The 25,076-nt window shown below is 39.6% G+C and overlaps 1 protein-coding gene across 7 annotated transcripts in view; it reads left to right on the top strand.

The window, feature by feature from the left end:
* The window catches only part of KIAA0586 (KIAA0586 ortholog), a 92,544-nt gene that overhangs the window by 107 nt on the left and 67,361 nt on the right, over window positions 1–25,076 (top strand). For 3 of the 7 annotated variants that reach the window (XM_054069181.1, XM_054069182.1, XM_054069184.1), the window contains exons 1-15: window positions 11–743; window positions 2,616–2,695; window positions 4,374–4,443; window positions 5,732–5,798; window positions 6,470–6,644; window positions 7,933–8,101; window positions 8,602–8,769; window positions 10,027–10,147; window positions 10,567–10,711; window positions 12,148–12,186; window positions 13,644–13,870; window positions 15,120–15,192; window positions 15,513–15,773; window positions 16,192–16,366; window positions 24,149–24,337. In XM_054069181.1, coding sequence (XP_053925156.1) covers window positions 431–743; window positions 2,616–2,695; window positions 4,374–4,443; window positions 5,732–5,798; window positions 6,470–6,644; window positions 7,933–8,101; window positions 8,602–8,769; window positions 10,027–10,147; window positions 10,567–10,711; window positions 12,148–12,186; window positions 13,644–13,870; window positions 15,120–15,192; window positions 15,513–15,773; window positions 16,192–16,366; window positions 24,149–24,337 — 2,272 coding nt within the window. In that variant the 5' untranslated portion in view covers window positions 11–430. Of the gene's footprint in view, window positions 1–9; window positions 744–2,615; window positions 2,696–4,373; window positions 4,444–5,731; window positions 5,799–6,469; window positions 6,645–7,932; window positions 8,102–8,601; window positions 8,770–10,026; window positions 10,148–10,566; window positions 10,712–12,147; window positions 12,187–13,643; window positions 13,871–15,119; window positions 15,193–15,512; window positions 15,774–16,191; window positions 16,367–24,148; window positions 24,338–25,076 lie in introns of those variants that run through there. The other 4 variants (XM_054069180.1, XM_054069179.1, XM_054069185.1 and 1 more) reach the window with 3 other exon arrangements.

The raw sequence follows: 25,076 nt of genomic DNA, 5'->3' as shown, positions 1-25,076 counted from the left end.
GGGACGCGCTTCCTTCCGGGCGCCGTAGGCGGGCGCCGATGGCAGCGGGTGGCGGTGGGGGTTTGTGTTCGGCCCGGGCCCTCCCGTGTCCGCGCCGGGCCTCTCTCTCTATGTCCGCCCCAGTCGCCGGTGTGAGGAGGGGAGCGGCTCTCCGCAGCCCTCAGGCCGCTCTCCCTGCGAAGGGGCAGCCGTTGTTGTAGTATCCGGCCCTCAGAGGCGGCCCCTGTATTAGGGCACGGGTTTTGGGGCGTCCCGTGTGCCGGGGTGTGGGTTTGGGGGCACCCTGTGTGCCAGCGCGCGGGTTCTGGGGTGTCCCGTGTGCCAGGGCACCGCTTTTTGGGGCGTCTTCTGTGTCAGGGTGCCGCATTTTGGGGCAGTCTGTCTGTCAGGGCACCACTCGTGGACTCTAGAGCTGCCTGGTGAGATCCTCATGGAAGCAAAAAGCAGCTCCAGTTCCAGCTACGACTCCCTAGCCAGTCTTACAGCAGGTGACATGCTCATTCACTCCACTGGTGTCCATAGGGAAGCGTCCCTGGAAACTGTGACAGGAGCTGGTGGCTGTAAGAAGAAAGTGACGATTGCTGTCAAGAAGCTGCGTGAAGCAGCCTCTCCCAACCAGGCAGAGGCTGTGGCTTTGGCTGGGAATGAAGCACCCTACGTGACCCCAGCCGTGCCGGCTTCCAGCCATGGAGTCCCTCACGGATCCTCCCGCAGCATGGCATTGAGTGCAGGACTTACCATGAGTGGGTGCTTGGCTTAGATATGATTGTTTAGTGCTTTCAGTCATGTAGTAGATATGTAATGATGGAGATTTTTTTGCTGGTACTGCCAATATCAGCACTCATTCCAACCTCATAGAATGTTTCAGGTTGGAAGGGACCTTAAAGCCCATCCAGTTCCACCTCCTGCCATAGGCAGGGATACCTCCCGCTGGATCAGGTTGCTCCAAGCCCCATCCAACCTGGCCTTGAACACCTCCAGGGATGGGGCAGCCACCACTTCCCTGGGCAACCTGGGCCAGCACGTGTTTGTTTTTCCAGACTTTCTTTTGCATGGGAAAAACAACTTGGGTAGGAGGAGGTGAACAGCCAGGGTGCTGCTAGCAGAACTCCGGTCTTGCCTCCAGATTCCTTGTCCTTAATTGTTAAATCTCACTTTTATCAGAAAAACTAAGACACTCGTCATTACATACTGCAAATGTATGGGACAGAAAGGTGTTAGGCAGCATCAGAGAGTAAAACGGTGCGCACATACAGGGGCCTGAGGGAGAGAGTTAGCAAGATTGGTGCTTTTCCCGTCTGTTGCTTCTGGATGGGTTTATACCTCATCTTTTTAGACGGCATGTGCATACCTTCAATTTTATGCCCAAAGTATAGTCTGCAAGCAAATCTGCGCCAAACAGCGTTGCTCCTGCCAACAGGCAGTGCTGAGCATTCCCAGTATCTGGGTCTTCTTTGTGTTTTCATGGAATTCGGAGAATTATTTTATGTTTTTTATACTGGAAAAGAGAATAAAGTCTTCTCTTTCCTTGCTTCTGTGAAGATGACTTTTTCTGGAGATCTTGAGCTGGCAGATGTTCAAGCTATAGGTGTACAAGGTTGCTGTTTTAAAGAAGTGCTTATTGGAGACTTGTAATTGAGTTTCAGGTATTGGAAGTAGACATGCTGAGAAAGTCATTCAGCTCTGGTCTTTTTTATTGGAAGAGTTGTTGCAGGTTTTAAGGAACAATATGATTTTCAGAGCTGAACAATAATTCAACCAAACTCTGAAGAAAAAGCAGGTTTCCCTGCTAACCACCATTACTCCATATTTTACTTGTTAAAATTGTTTTTATTCCCTTCCGTTCTTGGAAAGCAAATAAACAAACAAACACGGGTTCTTCTAAACTCTACCTGCTTAACATAAACAACATAAGTAAGTGCTGCCTCTACCAATGAAGCGCACATAGATGAGTAAATAAAGTGAAAAAAAGAGATCGCATCCATTTCTGTAACTTTTAAGAACTATTTGTAGTAGTATTAAGTAAATAATTTCAAGTCTTTTATTTTCAATAGAATGAGACTAATGATGTACCATGTGCTCTTCAAAACTGACACAATCTATGCTGCTTTATCTAGTCAGAATGTTCCTTTTGTTTCTTTAAGATGTGTATTGGGTACAGTCTTTGGTGTTAGGGAGGATTTTAGTGTTTTGGGGGATTAAAGTTCAAAAACCTCTAAAAATTTTATTTTCGTAGTGTTAGGATGATGGGCTACTCCGACATAACTAAAACATGTCCTGTCCTCAGTGTCCTCCTTCTGTAAAATACCTTTCTATAGACAAGTAACTTTTGATATTCTTATATTCTTTTGCTTTGAATTCGAGCCAGATGTTGTCCGTTATTTTTTTTAGATACTCTGTTTTCCCGTGACTTTTTCCTATTGTAATACAAAGTTTATAATCCAGGCCCACCGAATTCATTAGTATTTGTAAGCTTCAACTTGGTGGCTGTGGTCGTTTGTGTTATGAAAGTCATTAGATATTCAAAGTTACAGGCAGAGGAAGGGCTGGGATTTGGGTTAGTCATGGGATACTGAAAATACATTAAATAATCATTATGACTGCTTTTATTTCAGGAATCGGGAGTACTAAAGGACATCCAGAACATCTGCTTTCAGTAGAGAATCGTACAGAGCCCACATTTTTATCACAAATGGTAAGCAAAGTTACTGTTGCTTCCTGCAATCTCGGACTGAGAGAACAGCATTTTTTCTCCAAACGTCGTAGCTGCTGTAAAATCACAGTAAACCTTTGTCTCGGCTTCTGCTCAGTAACTGTGCAGTTGTTTTCCTCCTTGAGTTACTGCTAATGTGATGTTAAAGCTGAAGTGTTGGGAGGGGGTTTTATTATGCAGCAGGTAAACAAAACCAAAGTGTGTTTTTAAATTGTAGCCTATTCCTTCCTTTGAAAAGGAGGTTACACACGGCACAACGTTCATTAGGAAAACCTAACCTCTCTGTATAATGAAATGGATATCAGTTTATATAGAACTGTTCCATGCTTACCATTAAAAGGTTCATTTCTTTGAGATTTGTTTGCTATATCTTACATACAGTGGAGACTGGTCTCTGGGGCGTCTGTTCTGTGAGGAGTGTGCATGAGGATAGAGTTAACCTGTGCTGTGAAAGGCCCTGATGAGGAGAGGCTGAGCGAGCTCAGTCTGTCCGGCCTGGAGAGGAGAAGACTAAGAGGGCACCTTATTTGTATCTAAAGGGTGGATGCTGGGAGGATGGGGGCTGAACTCTTTTCAGTGGTGCCCAGCAACAGGGCGAGGAGCACCAGGCACAAACTGGAACACAAGAACTTCCACCTGAACGTGAGAAAAAAACGCTTTCGTGTGAGGGTGAAGGAGCACAGGAACAGGCTGCCCAGGGAGGGTGTGGAGTCTTCTTCTTTGGAGATATCCAAGCCCACCTGGGTGCACTCCTGTGCGACCTGCTTTGAATGAACCTGCAGTAGCAGAGGAGTTGGAATGGATGATCTCCACAGTTCCCTTCCAACTCTGACCATCCTGTGGTTCTGTGTTTGCAGCAAAGTCATAGAATCATAGAATCACCAGGTTGGAAGGACCCACTGGGTCATTGAGTCCAACTATTCCTAACACTCCCTTAAACCATGCCCCTCAGCACCTCATCCACCCGTCCCTTAAAAGCCTCCAGGGATGGTGACTCAACCACCTCCCTGGGCAGCCTCTGCCAGTGCCCGATGACCCTTTCCGTGAAAAATTTTTTCCTGATGTCAAGCCTGAAGCTCCCCTGGCGGAGCTTGAGTCTGCATGACTTTGAGTCTTGTGAACTGAACAAAAGTCTCAAAATGATGGTGGAGTACTCCATCATCAAATAAGATTAAAAAAGAGATTCTAACATTCCTAACTTGCCTCTAAAAGTCCTCACAGACTTGGATTATTCATGGATTGCACTCAAAGGGAATTCAGCTCTGTCCCTTCAGGTTTGCAGTTACATGGGCTTAATTCTGTGTGTATGGGCAATCCTGAATTGTTTGAGATAGCAAGTTGTATAAACTTAGACATATCTAGTTTCACTACTACTTCTGTGGCCATAAATGGTGCGATACACTCAATCAGCACCTAGAATATGTACCTTTTAATTGGAATTATGTTTCTGGTTTTTTTCATCCCTAAAAAAATCACATGAGTTCATGACTACGAAGTCTGGATGATTTTGTGGTAAAGGTTTTAACATGTTTTGTTCCAAGGCCTCATGGTAGTGTAGGGAGATGCTTAGATTTGTGTATTCAGCAATTCCAGCTGCTTCTAAACTTTTGGCTACCATTACCAGAGGCTTTGATGTATGCTTCCTGCTCTTGTTCTGAAGGATTACCCTAGACGAACTGCACTACAAGAAGATCCTTCACTGCTACTGAAAGAAAGCAGAAGACCTAAAAGTAAGACATGTTGCTGTACTGCTACAGCCCTTGTTTTTGTAATGAAACTGATTAATGAGAGGGAGAGAGAGTTTTAATTTTGTCTTAGGTATTTTTCTTCAACAGAAATTTTTCAGTGAAAATATTCCACTCTTTCTTTGATAAAAGACAATAATGATGATCTGTGTTCTTAAACTTTCGCTAGTTTCCCTTCAGTAAGTAACAGAAGTTTTACTTTAGTCTTGCTGGCATTCCACTAGCTTTAGGAGCTCTTGTGATTCAGTGAGAGGTACTTCTGCCAGTACACCAGAAGACAGATTCCTTTTGCTAACTGAACTATTCGTGTCTCTGAATAGACAATTTGGGACATACTCCTCTTGTTTGGATGCGTTTTCCCATTGTGAGTCGTTGTAGCACAAATACATATTTTTCTGCTAGCAACCTACACTATGAAGAGTGTGTTTTTAATCCTTAATAATCTAAGAAATCATGCTGTCAATGCCTTTTCTTTTACCTTCTGAATCTTCCAGTCAGTTTCAATCAGATTTGGGGAAGTGAAGATCTTCTAAAGAGAATAAGCGTCTGCAGATTTCTTGGATATTTGTGGCTGTGTAGAGGAAAGGAACACAAATCAACCCCCCCATTTAAGCCCTAAAAGCAACACTTTAGTTTCCTCTGTTGCTCTCCAAGGGACAGCAGCTTGCTGGCTTATCAGTGTGTGTATATTAGCTGCGTGTAATTTGTGGTAGTGAAACACCAAGTCTGCTGCATCTTGGTTTGTTACGTCTGCCCAGGAAACTGTCGGAGGATAGTCTGCAATCCTTTTAGCATAATTTAAAACTGTTAAGCAAATCTCTTGTAATTTATGGTGCCTGTGGAGAAATAGTCATACCACAGTTGTATTTTTTTAAAAACTATTTTGTTTTTCAAGTTAAGAGTTTGCAGGCTTTTATTAAACGGGTTGTCTGAGCTCAAGTTACTGTTTATATGGCATTCCCCCCCCCGATTTTGTGAAGGTGAGGTATTGTAATTTTCACAATAGTCCATAATAGATTTTATTGATTCAGTAGCATTCAGCATTAGATAAAATTGCCTTGAATGAAGCCTGACCTTACTCTCATCATGATTTATGTCTGTGATTTAGTGAAAGGAATCATTTTGTTTCTGCAGTTGATAACGCGGTCTGTGCAGGCAACATATTATTCACAGCAAAATTGTACATGTTGTTGAAATAATGCTTTGTGTCAATCTCTAAACCAGACTTTTTGTCTCAGTTAACCCAACAAAGTTTATGTGTCCTTCCCCACAGATGATGTTTTTATTACTCAATATGGTACTGGCCGGAGAGATGCTTTGAGAGCGATGTTAAAGCAAAAGTAAGTATATGTTGTTGTTAGTGTCTCTGCTGTTCTGTTTCTGTATAGATATGCTGCTATACTACTTCTTCAGTTTCTGCCAAAATGCGTAACTGGTAAGGAGAAGTATTCTTTATTGTTCTGTGTTAATATTTCTTTTCTGCTTATGAAGGTGTTTTCAGTTTATTTAGTCATTCAGATCTTACTGGAGTGTCTTGTTTATTTTACATGTGTTTGGTAATGCCTTTAGACTATTTGAAATAATGATTTAACGATATAAGAGTCAGGCAAGATCTGCTCTGACAGATAATTAATTTCCTGCCAAAACCATATAGTATTTTTAAAGATAGATAAGGACACATGCTGTTTATGAATAGGCTTTAAGTCTTGAAGTTTAGAAACTTGATTGAACTTTGCTGCTGTTACATTGAACTGTGCAAAATACAACCTGTAAACATATTCCTTGTTGCAGTTGCAGTCATCACAGGGGATATGTATATTAGCATCTGTAACATAATCCTGAGAAATTTCTTTTGTCATGCTAAAAGATGAGAAAATTTTCTTGTGTATCAAGAGCTTCAAGGAGAAATGTCTTTATAAGTAGTGATATTAATGCTGTATAAGGGAGGTAATTTGGTTGGAGGGGATATGAAGAAAACAATGCTATTTAAGGCACTTGCTTGTTTTTGTAGAACTCAAAATACTGTTGTACATAAGAAGGTGAAGGTACAACTCTTAGGAAATGCCTTCACCAAAAAAAAGGAAAGTGTTGTTGAAGACAAGTCAGCACACAGGGAAGTTGATTCTGCAACAACCATCGCAGCAGCAACTGCTTCTGCCATTGCTACTACAGCTCCACTTCTTAAAGTAAGTAGATTGTAGCAATATTAGTTCTTTGTCCGCTTAAAATAGTGGGTGTTGAAGTTGTTGGTAGTAGAGCCAGAGAGACTGAATGTGTCTGCATACTATTTTCTGTCTGTTAATAATCTCAGACTTACTGACCAGTGTACCAGGGAGAACTAATTTGAGTGTTGCTAAGTGGGCAAATGGATGGAGGCCATTTAATTTATGTTTTAGAAGAATTTCCTATATATTATTATTTATAGTATAATAATCTGAATCAAATCTTCATATTAGGAAGAAAGAGCCAGTGACCGACACACAAACTTTTTGGGAAAAGTTTCATTTCTAGTTCTGTGCCAGATATCTGCTCTCTTCCTGCTGTCGTTTTTGTGCCTGTGGGAAGAAAATGCAAAAATTGAGATGTTCTTATTCTCGCTAAGAAATTTTTTAGACCTTTGTTAATTGAAGAGACTTTCATTAGTAAGTACCTGTTCAGACTAAACATCTAAGAACAGTTATGAACTGTTTCTTTGGAGAGTCCTCCAGGTTTTTTTGAAAGACGGAATATTGTCCAAGTGTGTCTGTGTTCAGAGGTTGTTGTAAATTAATTTTCTCTCAAATAGCTTGTGAAAATCTGATTGATATGATTACGTGACAAGTATTCGTGTTTAAAATTCGTCACGGTAGCTGCAGCCCAGCCAATTTTGACAGCAAAGCCCAAGCCGTTGGGCTCCCAATTCCCTTTCCCTCCTCCCCACCCTACCCCTCGATGACTCTATGTCACTACAAATGCTGCAGAGCAAACACAAGGGAAAGGATCCAAGGTTAGGAGGGAGCTGGACTTGGAAACTGGATTCAGGAATGCATGGATCGGGGATCAGGGACAAACAGATAGACAAGGTCCTCACTGGATGACGGCTATCAAAGGAGAGAAACAGACCCCTGTGATCTCTCAGTTTTATACCAGTGTGGCTTACGTGGGATGGAGTCCTCTGTTAGTCAGTTTGTCCTGTCTGCCCCTCCTTACAGATGTGACCTTTTTCGCCCCTTTGGCTTATGGCTCCACCAGCTTGAGGATGGTCTATAGGAATAGGTATAAGCATTGGCCTTTCTGCATCCCAGTGTCCCATTTTATCACTCCTAGAGAGAAATACTATCTGAAAAACATGCAGTTAACTTTCAGAAGTAGTTACTTAGACAAAACTGAGCTGAAGTCAAAAAGCTGATTCTACTCTAGCTCAAACTGCAACAGAATTTTGCTTGGGAAACTAATGCGTATATATGAGAAGTACTTTGTAGTTTTGTCTCTCAGTCTCATCTCCTCAGCTCTGCGGTCAGCACGGGTGGCTTACAGCAGGTTCATGTCCCTTCCTCCAACCTCATGACACAGCAATCTGAGAAACCAGAGCAACGATTGCTTCCAAATAAAGTATCTTCATGCCGGAGGCATTTATCTCCTACCAGTGATCCACTTGCCCAAGGTGAAGACAAATCCTTAACATCTTGCTTCCAGTGTTAGTTTTGCATTAATTTTGTTTCCATTAATATTGGATTGTATGTCACATCGGTAATGAGAAGTAAGCATTTCTTCTGTGTATTTGATTTTATTACCTCATAGCATATGCCACTTATTCTGTACCTGTTCTAGTTTAGATTAAAGTGAGAATTTGCTGTTTGCTAACTGCTTAGTCTGTACCAAGCGAGGCCTAGGCTTAACCTAAAATGGTGTTCCTGAGAAATAAACTCTGTGGAAGCTTGTAGTGAACTAGATCATACGATGGTTGGGGTTTTTTTGATCCCTTTATAATAGCACTTTTAAGTCTGAAACTTTCTTCCTGTTTACTTTTCTAAGTAGTTCTGTAATGGTTTGAATTTTTGTGAAAAATTCATGATATTGGTATGATTGTTTTTCTCTTGATTTCTTTTCCTATGAAGAAAATTGTTAACAGTTAAGTAATGTTATTTTTTTTTTCTCCTGAAGGTTATTCAAGCCAGTTTCAAAGTTGTGGCACTCATACACAAGAATCTCTTCTACAGACACCAGTTCCTCGGAGATGTGCTCCAGAACCTGTATCAAAAAGTGTGAAAATCTCAAAGAAAGAAAACCCTGTTACAGAGAAGGAAAATATTCCCAAATCCACAAGTGAAGGTATAGGGAGAAAGGCACTTTTGCCCATGAACAGTGTGGCCTGGGGATTGCTTTGTGTCCTCATCTATTCTGAGCTGTTGGGTTGCTGGCACTTTTAATATTCACTATATTTGAAAGTATGTTTGAGAAGGGTTAATTGTATGAATAAGTCACTCTTAATTAGCTAAAGACTTAATAACAGTACTAGTCTAACCTATTGCATCTCAACATGATTGCTCACTCAAATGTTTTCTCAGATAAAAACTGAGTGACCTTTCATTGTCAGGATAAGGAGGATTATACAGAATAATGTAAAATTTGGGATCTGCTTAGTAACTTAGTCATTAGCATTGGTTGAAGGGGATTTGTTTTCTACGGCAACATGCAGTCATAGTGTTTATAGGCCATCAAAATGAAAATAGTGTGTGTAGGGCAAAGGAAATAATTTTCTTTTACTGTTTTTTTTATCAGTTTAGTGACATGAAACTCCGTTTTGAAGATATCCTCAAAAAATAAAGCACTTTTTTTTTTTAGCTGTTTGTGTTGAGAGTTGCTTAAGGTTCTAGGACTGAGGAAGAACATTTAAAAGATCCAGCCGTTATACTCTTTCCTGGATGAAATGCCTTTTGTCTTCATCAGATCGTTCTTGGACTGCAGCTTCTATCTCTTTTTTTACAAAGCTGTCACACATTCCTGTTGTTCCCTGGGTCCATGAATAAATGAAACAAGACAAAGGAAGAAGAACACATATGCAACATTATGGACAGAATGTTTCTCTGTGACTAATTGCCATCACAGTTTCACTCAGCTGTTTTCTGAGTTCACTAATATAAAACAGTCATAGTAAGATAGATAAATGAAAGAGGGTTTATGTTAATTTTCTTATCTGAAATAAATAATAGAATGGTTTGGGTTAGAAGATACCTTAAAGATCCAGTTCCAGCCCTCTGCCATGGGCAGGGACACCTCCCACTGGATCAGGTTGCTCAAAGCCTCATCCAACCTGGCCTTGAACACCTCCAGGGATGGGGCAGCCGCCACTTCCCTGGACGGCCTGGGCCAGTGCCTCCCCACCCTCACAGGAAAACATTTCTTCCTAATATCTAATCTAAATCTCCCCTCTTTCGGCTTAAAACCATTCCCTCTCGTCCTGTATTTTAAAATCTAAGAATTATTTTTACTGTCCTTGATGAATGCTATATAATGCTGAAATATCTGGAAAGGAAGATAAAGTATTAAATCTATTGAAGAAACTTAACTTCCTTTTTTCTGCCTTAGGTGAAGGGAGACTTCTTGAGCATATTCTGAATTCACAAGAAATGCCACTGAGGCAATGTGAGCCTTCCAAGAAGGCAGCATTAAACAGTGATAAAATGAGCGGGCATGCTGAGAAAATCAGGTAAATAAATGGAACAATGTAAAATTGAGCAAGACTTTTTGTTTGTCTTAATGAAATTAAGAAAGGTGTGTTAGGTATCGATGTTGTAATAGGATCCCTGGTGTGGTCCTTGACTCTGACAAAGCTGTGCTGGAAGCAAAACCCTGGAGCACTGATATTTGTCATGCTGAGGGCAGAAGAAAGTCTTGCTCTATTAGATCTGAATTTTAGATGCAGTTTCACCGTTCAGAATAGAAGGATACAGCTCAGGGTTTAAGTGATAAACAGAGAAACCCCCATAACCTATCTTTAACAAATTTTATTTTATATATAGGTTTGGTATTCTTGCTCTTTAGATTCATGCTCAGTTTCAAAGTTTGTTGCTTTCTTGGGCCACATGAGGAGCCATGAGACTTCATCAAGAGTGTTTCTTCCACCAGGCATACTGCTTTGCAGACAGACTCATTCCCTGCTTTTGAAAGCTTTTTCCAAAATTACGATTCATTTGAGAAAACGGTGAAAAAAGCAGATGATTTACTCCAAGATCTTGGCCAGTTGAGAAGAGAAATGCGTGATGTGCTACAGGTAATGTGTATTGTATCAGAATGACCAGGAGTTTGAATAAGGGGAATAAAAAGTATGAAGAAAAACTTAGAGGTCAGGTATCAGTAGAAACATTTACCTTGTTTCTATCTCTGTAAAAAGGCTGATGTTTGGTTACAATTACTTGAAATATTGAGAGCTACAGAGCTGATGTAACATTCCCATGTGAGGAAGAACAGTGTTCTGCTTATGTGCAGTCAACTTTAGGGGCGATTTCAGCTGTTTCCTTTCTTATTTTGCCATTTCTGGTTTTGGAAGAGTGCTGTTTTTAAAGAATTGCCTGGTATATATAATTGTATATTTTCTCATGTTAATGATTTTGTAGCTTTGGTGTTAAAATGGTTTTGTGCCGGCAACATGCAGCTTGTCTCTGGCTTTTGAAAATTGAGTCTCTTATCCGTTTGTTAACCTGTTCCATGTGGAAACATGGACATTTTGCCCATCTGCTATGGTCCTCTCTGTTCTTGTAAATATAAGCAACGGGAAAGAAGAAAGATTTGAAAATTAAGAGGTTTATGAGTTGCATTGGAACAGAATAGCTTTGATTCTGTTGGTTCATTTCTGTGGTTGAAGGTTTCAGCTTGCCTGTTTCCTTAAAAATGCTGTGTCTTTTGTGCCAGTTATTGCTGTATCTTTAGCAAACGTAGCTTCATCTGTCATCTTTTATAGCACGGCATTGTTTCATAGATCTTGTAAGGTATTAGTGGATTGTGTGTTTGACTGTTCTTACCAGTAAAGGAACTGGTGCCGTGCGTTTTGTTCACATTGCAAATATTTGCTTACCTCTATGGCTAAAAATTTAGGTTGAAGAACAAACCTGAGCACAGGCAGCGCAGAAAGGGAGGTGAGAAAGACACAGCTGATATACATGGATTCAAATATCATCAAATCATGGAATGGTTTGGCTTGTAAGGGACCTTAAAGCCCATCCAGTTCCAGCCCAGTGCCGGGGGCAGGAACACCTCTCACTGGATCAGGTTACTCAGCCTGGCCTTGAACACCTCCAGGGATGAAGCATCCATGACTTCCCTAGGCAGCAATGTTCTTCAAATACCTTTTCTCTCTTGTGAAGATCCGTAGGAAGACAGAGATGATGACATTAGCAAATGTGGAGTTCAGCCAGTTCGATACTTAACTGTTGACTTCTCATCGTTGAGAGATATGTAGAGTGAGAAAATAAACGTTTGGGATAGATGACCGCTAGCTTTGTCATACAGGGAAATGAAAGGCCTGAATTAACTGAGGTAGGCTGAAATGGAACAGAAGGTGGTGCTCTAATCCAAATGAAGTGTGTAGTGAGATATAGTAGTTCGCAAGGAATTCATTGTGTCCATTTAAATTGATCAAATATCTACTCTAGATTTTACCTTGGCAGATCTGTCTTTAGATAGGTTTCAACAGCTCTTCTCTCTTTTCAGGAAGCAAGTTCGTGGAAATCAGGCATGAATGATTTTAAGGTATACTTTGAATTTTTGTATGTTGTTTTGGTTTCGTTTAAATACCGTAATACTGAAACAGATTTGAATACACTTGCAATGAGATAACACTACAGTAACTATTGCATACCTGTAATTTTTTTTTAACAGTCGCTGTTATGTACAAATCTCATTACTCAAAGTAAGATCTAACTTGTTCTTTGACTTGTCGTATTCAATCTTGGAGAGCTTTCTTGAGGGAATAATACAAACGCCTGGCAGAAAGCTGCCATCTCAAGACGGGCATGGTGTGGACTGCTAATACAATCACCATTTCATGACCTGAGTCTAATTGGCAAGTCTTACAGCATTTTACAGTTAAACATAAATCTATTGCTTACATTTTTTAACAGATTTCACCTTATTGAGCTGGGATTTGTCACAAAGATTCATTTTGAAATGAAAACCTATATAAAATCAACAAATAATTCGGTATGGTGTCCTTTTCTCACCAAGCAAAACTAAAATTCTGGGATCAGCGTGTTGATTTCTCTTGTATGTCCGTTGTGCTTTGGCAGTATACCTGTTAAAACATAACTTAGGTTTAATTCTGATTTGATAAAAGATTTGATGCATTTGATAAAAGAATACTGCCTCAAAGCCAAAACTGATTTTTGATCTGTGAGATTTTTTTCTATTCATTCCGTTAATGCTTTTGGAGATTACTGAAATTTGAGTATTTTGTTTTTGTTGCTTTTTCTTTATATACATTCATTGCTTTTTGCATTTTTTTGCTGCTTCTCTGGAAAATGCAGCCCTTTGCTTTAGGACCCCTGGGTTTCAACTGGAGTGTGAGAATGAAAGTGAGAGCTGTAGTTGTATGGCTCCTTGTTTCCTGTATACTTGTGTCCCTTCCTTTTGTATTTAACAGCTAATATATGCTCGATTTTTATCTCTGTAAAAGGATTCTGGAAAGTAGAAGGCTAAAAGCTGCTTCATTGTTTCTTCTGAAAAGTAAAATTCAGCAAAAGAGAGAGAGGATCATGGTCCTGTTGAGAGGTTGTTCTGTTGTTGTTAAAACTTGCATATATTGCCTATTGTTTCTTGGGATAGATTGATGCCAAATGAGTACATGTGTTTAGAGGACTGGTTTTTTTTGATTATGCTTTTAATTAGACTTAAATAGTGCTACATGGAGAGATTTGCGTGTCATACTTCACGTATCTGATTGCTCTCTTTTCACATGCTTATTTGCTTCATTAGCTTTGCTCTTCATGCATTCCGTCATTTAGCACTTGAGAGCTTTTGGGTATCTTTCCATTTGCTTGACTTTTAACTATATTTGCAACACACTGAATGCTCTTGAGTAGTTCAGGTTGATTATAGTACACGTGGAAGGTGTTTTGTATTCTGGGCCTTGATTAATAGGAGTTTGATCAGTGTGTAGAAAATCTGAATTACAATTTGATTAAAAGCTAGTGGTTCTGTTTCAATTTTAGACAAAAAATCCTACTGTTGCATCTGATCTTTCTGCACATCATCAGCTCAATAAACCATCCATCCTTCAAAATGTTAAAGTGCCAAAATCAATGCTGAGGAAAGCTGAAAGGACTCTGAGAAGAGTTCAAAACAATAGAAAAGTTCTTGAAGAAAACTTGGAAGCTGTTACTCGCATGAAAGACGGGGATGCCATGTACACTCTTATCGATGCCTTGACGACAAACAGGTTAGGCCCTATTGTTTGGTGCTTTGTGTGAACGCTCTATTTAATTGCTCACCTTTTGTCACCTCTCTTGCAATGTTTTTAATTCCATGCATTGAAGAACTAGTGCAGTTCCCTGCAAAAAGTATTTATTGTGTCTTTTTGAGAATCATGAGATGATTGACCTCCCCCTCTACAACTACAAAAAAGGAGGTTGTAGTGAGGTGGGTGTTGGTCTCTTCTCCCAAGTAACAAGCGATAGGATGAAAGGGAATGGTCTCAGGTTGTGCCAGGGGAGTTTTAGACTGGATATTAGGAAAAATTTCTGTGCTGCAAGAGTGGAGGTGTTCAAAAAACGTGTAGATGTAGCACTTTGGGACATGGTTTAGTCAACACGATGGTGTTGGTCTTACAGTTGGACTGGATGATCTTAGGGATCTTTTCCAATCTTAACGGTTCTGTAATTCTCTTGAACCTCAAATGTTTTTTGACCCTCCTGATGTGAACTGCGTTTTTTGGCAGGTGGCTGGTACTCCTTGGTATCATCAATGCTCTAGAACTTAAATCTAAATTCTGAGACTGTGTGATCTGGACGAACTGCTCTGCTGTCACGACAAGGGGGCATTTAACCTTTTATAGAGAAACAACATTAATAGGAAAGTTAAGCAGTAATTTCATAATGCTGAACAGAAAAGGTTTCGTTAACCTGTAGATGTTACAGAATTAGTCATCGTACAGCAGATCTTTGGTTTTTGAACTTTTGTTTAGCTAGTTGTGTTAAATACTCCTGCTTGAATCATAATGAAAGTTTTCCTATTAAAATGCTTGTATTAAAAGCTGTTGTCTTCATGTAAACATTTTTTTTCAGGCACGATATCTGCTATTACTACCTTTTAGGTGAAGTAGTAATTTTTGTTATCTACGTTTTCTCTTATGAGTTGGAATTTTGGTTTTGTTGCCTTGTTTTTTTCAGCTTTTTATGGAAAAAGGAGCTGATGCATGGCTGCCATCTACTCGTAAATGATTGTAGTAACATTAGTGTATACCAGCGTGGCATGGGATGGGTTTTACACATGGCATTGTGTAAGAACATTTTGGGAAACTTGGGTGGGGTATGCTTAGTGCCTTTTGGAGACTGTAGAGGTACATAATCCCACTGCCTCTGTGTTCTGGGTTTCCCTTTTTATGGTGTTTGTAGGTCACTGCTTTCCCAGGAACAAATCCATGCAATTTAAGAAGCACTGACCTAAAATAGTTCTTTCTTTTATCTCAGAGACGTATCGGAAGAGATTCGTATCAGACAGACCGTGGATGAGTGGATTAAGGCAATTAGCATGGAAATCCAGGTATGACTAGAAAAATGAGTTCAGGTTTGTGCATTATGTTTTTCCACTTTACGTTGTTCTTTAATGTCAGTAGTTGAATACGATTCACTCACAACTTGAGAACATGAGAAAACAGCTTATTAATACTAGCATGTAACATGCTGTAATGAAGTATTTACCCCTATTTTAAAACTTCAATTGCTTAATGAAAATCACAGGTCACAGTTGCTGGCTAACATGAAAAACAGACCATTTCTCAGAACTTCAAAGTTACCCACAGACTTGTCTGATAGCCTTGTAGATAAAATCTCCTTTTATTACATTTTATGTTTTATCTTTAGGCTGAAATGGCAAAAAATGATTCAGAACAAGTGAAATATGATCAAAAGGTCCCATGGATCAAGAGAGCCCAAAATATCAAGGCTATGAAGACCAATAAAGAAATTAAAGCGAAAACTCAAAAAATCCAAGGATGCTTGACAAAGAAACCTTTATCTGCAGCAAAGCCAGTGCAGAAGCAAGCAGAAGATAATGCAAACAAACAGAGATTTAGAACTTACTTTTCTTCTGGAAGTTTGCAGGGGAAAGAAAAAAGGGCAGATGTGAGTTTAATTTTGTTGGTTTAATTTTTGATGGGAGCTGCTATGCTTTCGATTGGAGTATCCATGTGGAAAATGATGTGTGATAATTTTAAATGAGTGGTAGTGTGGTCGTGTGGATTTCTGTTGTCAGAATTGACCGTGTTTTCATGTGCTCTAGCAGTCTAACCTCAGTGCGCATCAACGTAGAATTCATTATTGTGTTATGAATTTCTTTCCCAGTGCCTGCTATTTTATTCAACTGTTAGTAAGCTTCTTGCATGTATTCTGTGTGCATTGATTCCATGCGTGTTTGTACTTTGTACTATTTGTTGCAGGACTTCTTGCAATTTTTTTCTCTAGACTTTTGCAAAGCTATTGATGTGTTCAAATTTTCACATGTGAAGAATTGTAAACTACTTTTTCTTTGCGTGTATTTCAGGGACCTCTGAGTGGAAACGCAGTGGTACAAAATGAAGACTATCTGTACCAAGTTTATGGGAAACCAGTTTACCAGGGCCATCGTAGCACACTTAAAAAAGCACCATATCTGAGATTCAACTCTCCCTCTCCCAAATCTAAACTTCAGAGACCCAAGGTGATAGAGTGTGTTAGAGGTAAGTAATTTTTTTATGCGAACTAGGTGTTCCTTCCCATTTTTTCTACTAGGAATTCCTTATATAAATGAAACTAGTTAATCGTAGTTCGCCTGCTCTTCAATTTAAAGCTTAAGCACCTCCAGTAGGGTTAAAAGATGCTCTTTTCAGAACTAAAAACACCAGTTAGTTTTCACATTTGCTTAGTATGTATCTCACTTAATTCACATTAACAAATTCATACCTATTTCTAAATTTAATAAACATATATTAATATATATCTATTGTTGCCCCAGTCTTAAACAGCTGGATTGCTAGAAGTGATGATGTAAGCACCTGAAAGCTTAGTGTGTGTTTGATAGAGGTTACTGAGATGTATTCTTTGTGTCATATTTATCCAGTCATGTTGGAGTTGATAATCCAAGAGGTCTTTTCCAACTTAGCGATTTTATTAAATGATTGATTCATTCAGAGTTAAGAAATCTACTGAGATTTAAAAAACTAAGGAATCCTGATATTTCTTTTCACACTTCTAATGCATGAATTGAAAATATCAAAATTTAAATTGGTGTGTGTGAAGATGACATCTACAAGCTTGAAAACATTGAAAGACACGTTATCAGTTCAGTAAATGCAGGTAACCCTTCTTTTTTTAGTCAGATCAGGGTTAAATGTGGAGTATGACTTTTTTGTAGTAACTTGTGGTTATTTAATTGATTGATAAAGTTCATTAATTGATTAATAACTATTAATTAGTGTTGTAGGCAAAATGTTAAGATCAGAAAATTCTAATTTTTAAACCTATAAAATGTTTAAAAAAATAATGAAGAACAAAACTATATGATAATCTGATAAGGTGGAGTTTATCCATACTTACCTGAGTTAGTATAAATTAATGTCTGCTCTGCTGAAATTCATCCATTCGTTGAAAGTAATACTGATGAATATAACCTTCTTTAAGGAAATAATTATAAGATACAAAGACACATTTTGATCAAAATGGATTGTTTTCTCTTTTCTGGAGTAAATCAAATTTGTACGACAGTCCAATATTAAATCTGTCCACCCTGTGTGTAGTGGTAATTCTTTCCAAATGCTGTCTCAAAAAGGAGTCAAGAAAAGAGAAAAGTACCAACCCACTTATTTATGTGAAATAAGCAATGTGTATGTATATGGCACTGCTCTGATGTTTATGAAAGCTATGGAAAGCCTTTTTCCATCATACACTGATATCCATCTTTGTAGAACTTTTATGGGAACACAAGTGCTGATCAAAGGCGCAATCTTTGTCTTATTTCTGTTTTTAAGAGTGTTTTTAAGAATAGACCAGTTCAGTGTTTGCCTGGGTGTTTATGTTGGAGGTATGGAAAGTGTAGGATTGTATTTGAAGTGAATTTTCAGAGGAAAATAAGTCCCTGTTTTTCTCTCTTTTGGTGGCCCTTTTTGCTCTAATTTTTTTTTGCAGATGTAATGTGCTTGGAATTTTCTTGGTAATTTTTGTTGTCTTTCACAGCTCATTAACAGTTTGCATTTGAGATTTGTCTGTTTTAATTGGACCTGTTTTATTCCCTAGTTATCTTTCTGACTCTTAATACAGAAACTAAGATTAATTTTTAATTGATCTGCCAAAAACCCTAATGCGGAGGATTATGGGCAGATTTAGATGTCTTTACGACTGTTACTTTTAATAACTAGAAATGCACGTCATAAAGGATGAAGTTCAGTCAAAGACATTTCCAAAGCTGTTACACTTTACCATTCTTGTTATGATTGAAGCTATGGGAGAACTACTCATCCTCCCTTGTATCTGTACAGAAAAGGGCTTAGAGAAGATGCCAGCTGCTTTAGATAAAGTTGTTTTACATGTAAGGAATGGGGAATTGGAAAATCATAGAATCATGAAGGCTGGAAAAGACCTCTAATATCATCTAGTCCAACCATCAGCTCAACACCACCATTCCTACTAAACCATGTCCGAGAGTGCCATGTATACATGTTTTTTGAACACCTCGAGGGATGGTGACTCCACCATTGCCCTGGGCAGCCTGTTCCAGTGCTTCACCACTCTGTCAGTAAAGTGGTTTTCAGCAGCATCGAATACTGGAGTTAGGAACCAATCCCTGACATATTTCACTCAGGCTTTCCGTTTTTGCCCATTAGCCATGTGACATAGTACTGACAGCCTAGAAAGGTGACAATTCTGAGAGATGGTGCTGTCACTGTGTATTCTTCCCTTAGAACGCATTTTAAAGGATGTGCCTTACAGAATCACAGGGTTATGGAATCCTTTAGGTTGGAAAAGACCTTTTAAGCCCACTGAGTCCATCTGTTAACCTCACACTAGCAAGTCACCACCAAATTATGTCCCTAGGCACCACACCCATACGGCTTTTAAATTCCTCCAGAGATGGTGGTTCCACCACTTCCTGGGCAGCCTCTTCCAGTGTGTGACAGCCCTTAGCACAAAGGAATTTGCCCTAACAAAGTTTCAGTGGAGAGCAGATTAAAAAAAACCTGAACAGCAAGGTCTTCATTTTCTTCTTATTGAAGGAGTGAACAAATTGCATGATAAAAGATAATGATGGAGAAAAAGAGAGTGTTAAGTGTAAGAGGCAGTAAAAGTGGTAGTTGGCCTAATCAAGTTAGTGGGATGAACATCAATTGAAAAATATGAGTTGGCTTACCTCTGTGCTTCTTGCACTTAGGTGTTGTTATCCGTTCAGGGAACATATACTTGATGAAGTCTTAACTGTCATGTTTAAAAAATGATGTCCAGATTTTTATTACAGCTGTCAAAATATTATATTCAGCGTGAAGTAGAAGAGATTCACATGAGAAGGCAGTCACTTGATGTGACTGTGCTTTTAGGCCATTAAAATGTACGGTATAAATTATATCCATACATCTTTGAAGACAAGCACTGCTGTGGTTTGGGTTTTTTTTTTAACATTATGATGTACATCCACAGTGGCAGATCCTCAAAAGAGTACAAGGACCTGTTGTGAAGCTTTGTGTAGTCTTTATGCCATTTCCTGGCGTGCTTTTTACCTGTGCTCTGGACCCCAGCTGTGATCCATGAATTAGAAGTGTTATTGGTAGAAAGTATTTGCAATTCCCATAACCCGCCTGGAAAAGGTGAGTTATAGTCCTGGCAAAAGTCTAGAACACTTTTCAGAACTGACTTTATTTTTAAAAGGAGAGAACTTGATTTATGAAAACTATTGATCTTGCTGCTTGTGTATTTTGTTTGACCTCTCTTGAAGCACTTGTTTTTTTGTGAAAAATGCCAGTATAATCTTTTGAAGGACCATAGAGTTAGAGTGACCCAAGTTGGAAGGAACCCACAAGGGTCTTCTGTCACTGTACAGGACAGCCCCGACATTCTCACCATGCATCTGAGGGCATTGTCCAAATGCTTCTGGAATATTGTCAGGCTTGGGGCTGTGACTGCTTCCCTGAGCAGCTGTTCCAGTGATCCACCACCTTCTGGGTGAAGAACCTTTTCCTAATGTCTAACCTAACCCTCCTCTGGTACATATTCCTGCCGTCTCCTCGGGTCCTATCACTGGTCACCGGACAGAAGAGCTCAGCACCTGCTCCTCCCCTCCATGTGAGGAAGCTGCAGATTTCAATGAGGTCTGCCTTTCTCCAGGCTGAACAGACCAAGTGACTTAAGCTGCTCCGCATACGACTTCCTCTCCAAACCTTTCACCAACTTTGTGGCCTCCTCTGGACAGGGTATGTCACTCACTGGATATATCACAATGATATACCACTCTTTTAGTCTCTTGGCTGTGCTGCACACCTGTAATTCAGTTTTCTATACTGATTTTTTTTGAATAAAATATGTGCTACTAAGCACTTAGTGTAGTAATAATGAGATACAGTGACCTCTAAGATTTGGATTGAGAACAGACACTTCTTTAAAAAATATTTAATCAGCGGCTCTGCTTTTGCTGAGTCCTAAATGACATTTTTCTTCTGTATTTATTGTGCTCTTGTCCTTTGCAGAAGGTCACAGCCTTTCCAGGGAGGCCAATTTCATCATTCCAGAAACAATACCTCATAAAGAGGCAAAAAAAGTGCCCCCCTCCCTCCCAATCTAATTACAATAAATAGGTCATTTGATAGTACCAGTTTTCTACCGGTAAGCTGTTTAATTCAGTAATGTCAGTGAAATGTAAAGGTATAGGTTGCATGCGGTTGTAATAAGCTGCTTCTGGGCTTAAACTTACTTTCTCTTGGAGGTGAATGGAAATGAAAAAGAAAACCGTGTACTGGATCCATGCTGCATTCAATCTTCCAGAACTCCTGTGTGTGACAAATACAGTTTAAGAGCTATTTGCTTGAAACCAGAATGAACTCTGGATAGCCTTTACCCAAAGTGATTCTCTTCCAAGTCATTAAGTCATACTACAGCTGTACAGCAAGGCGTGTGTTTGCAATAATAAAGACTCCATAAAATTCCTTCTTGATTTCAAACTGCAGTTACAGAAAGTTATGGGTTTGTCTCTATGGTAAATAAAGTAAGACACCCCCTTGTATCCTTATCTAAGGGAAGAAAGGAAGAACGTGGATTATTTTTTGCATGTTACTTACAGGAATAGCACTTCATCTAATATATTCTGTTTCTATGTTTTCTGGTTTTAATGGCTTTAGACTACTGGCATTACTGGTCTTTGACTCTTCCTGTAAAGAGGAATCTTTCCAGGCTCAGAGAGTTGGAGTTGTTCAGCCTCGAGAAGAGAAGGATCCGGGGAGATCTTAGGGCAGCTTCCAGGGCTGAAAGAAGCTCCAGGAAAGCTGGGGAGGGGCTCTTGATCAGGGAGTGCAGGGAAAGGACGAGGGGGAATGGTTTTAAGCTGAAAGAGGGGAAATTTAAATAAGATATCAGGAAGAAATTTCTTATGGGAGTGAGGCCCTGGCCCAGGTTGCCCAGAGAAGTGGTGGCTGCCCCATCCCTGGAGGTGTTCCAGGCCAGGTTGGATGGGGCTTGGAGCAACCTGATCCAGTGGGAGGTGTCCCTGCCCATGGCAGGGCGGTGGAACTGGATAGGCTTTGAGATCACTTCCAGCCCAAACTATTCTGTGGTTCTATAAGACAGTTAGTCAACCTGCTTAATTTTTCTGCTTTCCTACATCTTGTGGATAGAATGGAAAAGTAATACTTCTGTGTTTCACATGGGTCTTGTGAAGACAAAATAGTTCAATGTTTTTGAGGGCTGCTATTCAGAAAGTTGCTGTTAAAGCAGGAAAGTATAAATAATAAAATTGGAAACAGATCTGTACTCCTCTATAGTAGGAGTGTAAATAAAATGAAATGAAGTTGAATGAGTACTTTAAAGCAGCAGGTTCTTAAAAAAAGAGAAAAAAAAAAAAGTCTTGCTCACATTAGGCACGATTTGTTCTTTCCTTTGTGGATCTGCACCCACAGGTTCCCTTCCCTTCCTGATGTACCAGGTGACAAAGGCTTAAAAATTATTGGAAGTCATTTGCCTTAGGTTTGATTGGGTGGAAAATCCAGACTTATTAACTGACTCTATTTTGGTAGAGCAGTCTGCTGAGCTTGTTTTAAATTAGTGTTAGAATAGGGATGTTTATTTAGACTGAAACAGCCATCTGGAGAGTCTCATTTTCAGTCATTTTATAACTCTTTCAGCCATTTTCTTTGCAAATAAACTGTAGTGACTAATGCTTGGTTTCTTATGCGAAGTTTGGAAAAAAATCCAACTAACACTTCTATGAGTGAGAAAGCATTTTTTTCAAAAAGCTGGAGTTGTTTTCGTGCATAATTTAAACTGATAAATATATGTAAAACACTGGACTTTGAAAGTGAAGTTTAATTAAATGTCTAGTTTCTGCCCAGTGCAAATAAACTTTTTTGGGGGAAGTGAAAAGTTGAAAGCAATTAAAATGAGGTGCTGTGTGTATACAGTACTTAATCATTCTTACTGCTAGAACCTTGTTTTTACAGGTTGGCAGTGTTACAGATAGGTTGCCAATTTCTGCTTTTACTCAAAAGCTCTAGGACGGAGGGAATTGTTGGATCATGCAGTTTGACCTCTTCTCAGTCACAAGCCACTGTACTCCATCCATTTATTTTACGGAGTTCAGTAATTTGTCTTTGACCAAAGAACAGTTTTTCTGGCTAACCTGTGCTTGGCAGAAAGGCACATGCTCATCCTTTAAAGACAACAGAGATTCTGCCTTCAATTACTTCTGCGCATGGCTGGATACTTTATGGCTCAAAAGTAAATGGGACACTTCAAATTCATTTTATTCGGGGAGCATTTGGCTTCAGTTTCCAGCTACTTCAGTTTCCAGATTACTTTCCTAACAAAATTAAAATGGCCTTTTAATGTCCAGTCTAGTTTAATATTTACAGAGATGCAGAATGAGAACTGAACGTAGTATTATCATATATAGAAGTCTTCTGCTTCACTTCACTGACATCTGTTTGGACATCTGAGGATTACAGTCATGCCTTTGACCATAGCATTGCATTGTGATTTCTCTTTGCGTTGCTTATCCAGCATGACCTTAAAACCTTTTCCAGAGACACTTTGTTCTGACCGGTAGTTTTTTCATTGAAGAGTTATGACTTGACGTTCTTGTTTCAAGGGTTATGAACTATAATTTGTGGTTACAAAATTACCGCTTCTTGGGCGATTTGCCTTGCCTGCGTTTGTTAAAAGTCACGCTGTCAGTCCTTATTTACCCTTAACTTCTATAGTTATTGATTTTTATTCTTCAGTTAGTTAGGAAGCAATTAAGTGTGAGCAGAGCTAAAAAGTGTTTGTTGCTATGTGCTAACTGACCGCTAATTCAGGAAGAGTGATGACCACGAACAATAGAGGAGTAAGATGACTTTTTCAGCTGTAGTGAAGATACAGAATTGGTTACCAATGTGATTCTTTTCAGATTCCTTGTCCTAATGCCTACAAAATAGCAGTAAAAGCACTTCGGTTTGATTCACAATTGTTGACTGCTTTTTTGGGATGTTTCAGGCTTTTTTTATCCATTTAGATTGAAGTTAAATTTCCTAATAATATCTATTGTTTGCAAAGGATATGGATGGAATAAGTCCTTGCATGTTTGCATAGCAAGAAATACATCGCAGTAAACCGTCTTCTCTACTATATGCTTGGGCATCGTTATATACAAATTACTATGTATGTATTTAACAATACGTATTCAAAACTGGACCAGAAAATCAGGTGCTTCCTCAATCTTTGCAAGCTAAGACTTATGGGTATTAGTTATGGCTTTATTTTCCATTATCAGCGAGTTGTTAAACAAAGAGTTATACTTGTTCCTTTTAGTACTTGTCAGTCTTGTGGCTGGAGACAAACTGCACTTTTATAAAGCCAAGGCATTTAATCAGATGATCAACAAATCAAAGCTTGGCTGTATTCTGTAACCTGTTTGTTGTGCTAGGCTTGCAGACAGTTCTGATGCTGCCTTTCAAACCTAAATCACGGGTTTCTTCGTAGCTGTGAAATCTTACATTTCATTCCACCCCACTACCATCTTTGTGTCCTTTATTTCGTGTTTCTGTTCCTTTATTTACTAGATTCAGATGCTGGAAAGTGTAATTTTAACTCCTTTGTTGTTGTCGATACTGAGACATCTAACAGCATTTGTAGATTCCACCCTTCCTGTCATCTTCCCTTGCTCCCTCAATCCCACAGCAAATATTTGCAGTTGTTTCAGTAGAAAATACTGCTCTAATGAAGTAGAATGTGTGACATTACTGGGTTTGTACTTGTGTTGATGATGTATGGTTTATCTCTTCTTGTTTCAGGTACAAAGGTAAAGTCAGCAAGAACGCAGACTTGTTCTTGCACACAGAAGGTGGTAACCAGCGCTAAGAACCCACATCCTTTATATGCACTTGCCCAGGAAAATCGGTTCTTCTTTAGTCCAAGCGGAGATGTGCCAGTTGCCTGCGGTCCTCTTGAAGGTCACCTAATTCCTATGGCTATTCCACTAGGTAGGAGCAAATAACCTGTAAAAGGGATGTGTGAAGGTTAATTACTGCTACTTCATGGGAGTACAACTTATATCTTCCTAAGGCACTGACTGCTCTAGTGAGACCACAGCTGGAATGCTGTGTCCAGCTCCGGAGCACCCAGCGCAGGAAAGACATGGACTTGTTGGGGTGGGGTCCAGAGGAGGCCATATAAATGATCAGAGGGCTGGAGCACCTCCCCTCTAAAGAGAGGCTGAGAGAGTTGGGGTTGTTCAGCCTGGAGAAGAGAAGACTCCAGGGAGACCTTGTTGTGGCCTTTCAACACTTAAAGTGGGGCTTATAAGAAAGACGGGGAACAGCAGGGCCTGTTGCAATAGGACAAGAAGTGATAGTTTTAAACTAAAAGAGGAGAAGTTTAGACTGGATATTAGGAAGAATTTTATTTTGATGAGGGTAGTGATGCAGTGGTACAGGTTGCCTGGAGACTTGATCAATCTTTCCAGAGATGGGGCATCTAAGGTCAGGTTGGGCAGGGCTCTGAGCAACCTGATTGGGTTGAGGATGTCCCTGCTCACTGCAGATGGGTTGGGCAAGATGACCTTCACCATCCCTTCGCACCCAAACCATTCTCTATTTCTGTGATTCTGTGACTTGCTCTGGCCTATGAGATTTGCAGCTGCCCTTCTCGTGGGAAATCTACATGGGAGAACAATTTAAAATGTTCCAGTTCTCCTGATTCTACATGCTGGGTGTCTGGTGA

This window comes from Cuculus canorus, chromosome 5, assembly GCF_017976375.1.
Source record: "Cuculus canorus isolate bCucCan1 chromosome 5, bCucCan1.pri, whole genome shotgun sequence".
NCBI lineage: Eukaryota > Metazoa > Chordata > Aves > Cuculiformes > Cuculidae > Cuculus > Cuculus canorus.
Note: the sequence above shows the minus strand (reverse complement) of the source record. Positions and strands in the feature narration are given on the sequence as shown.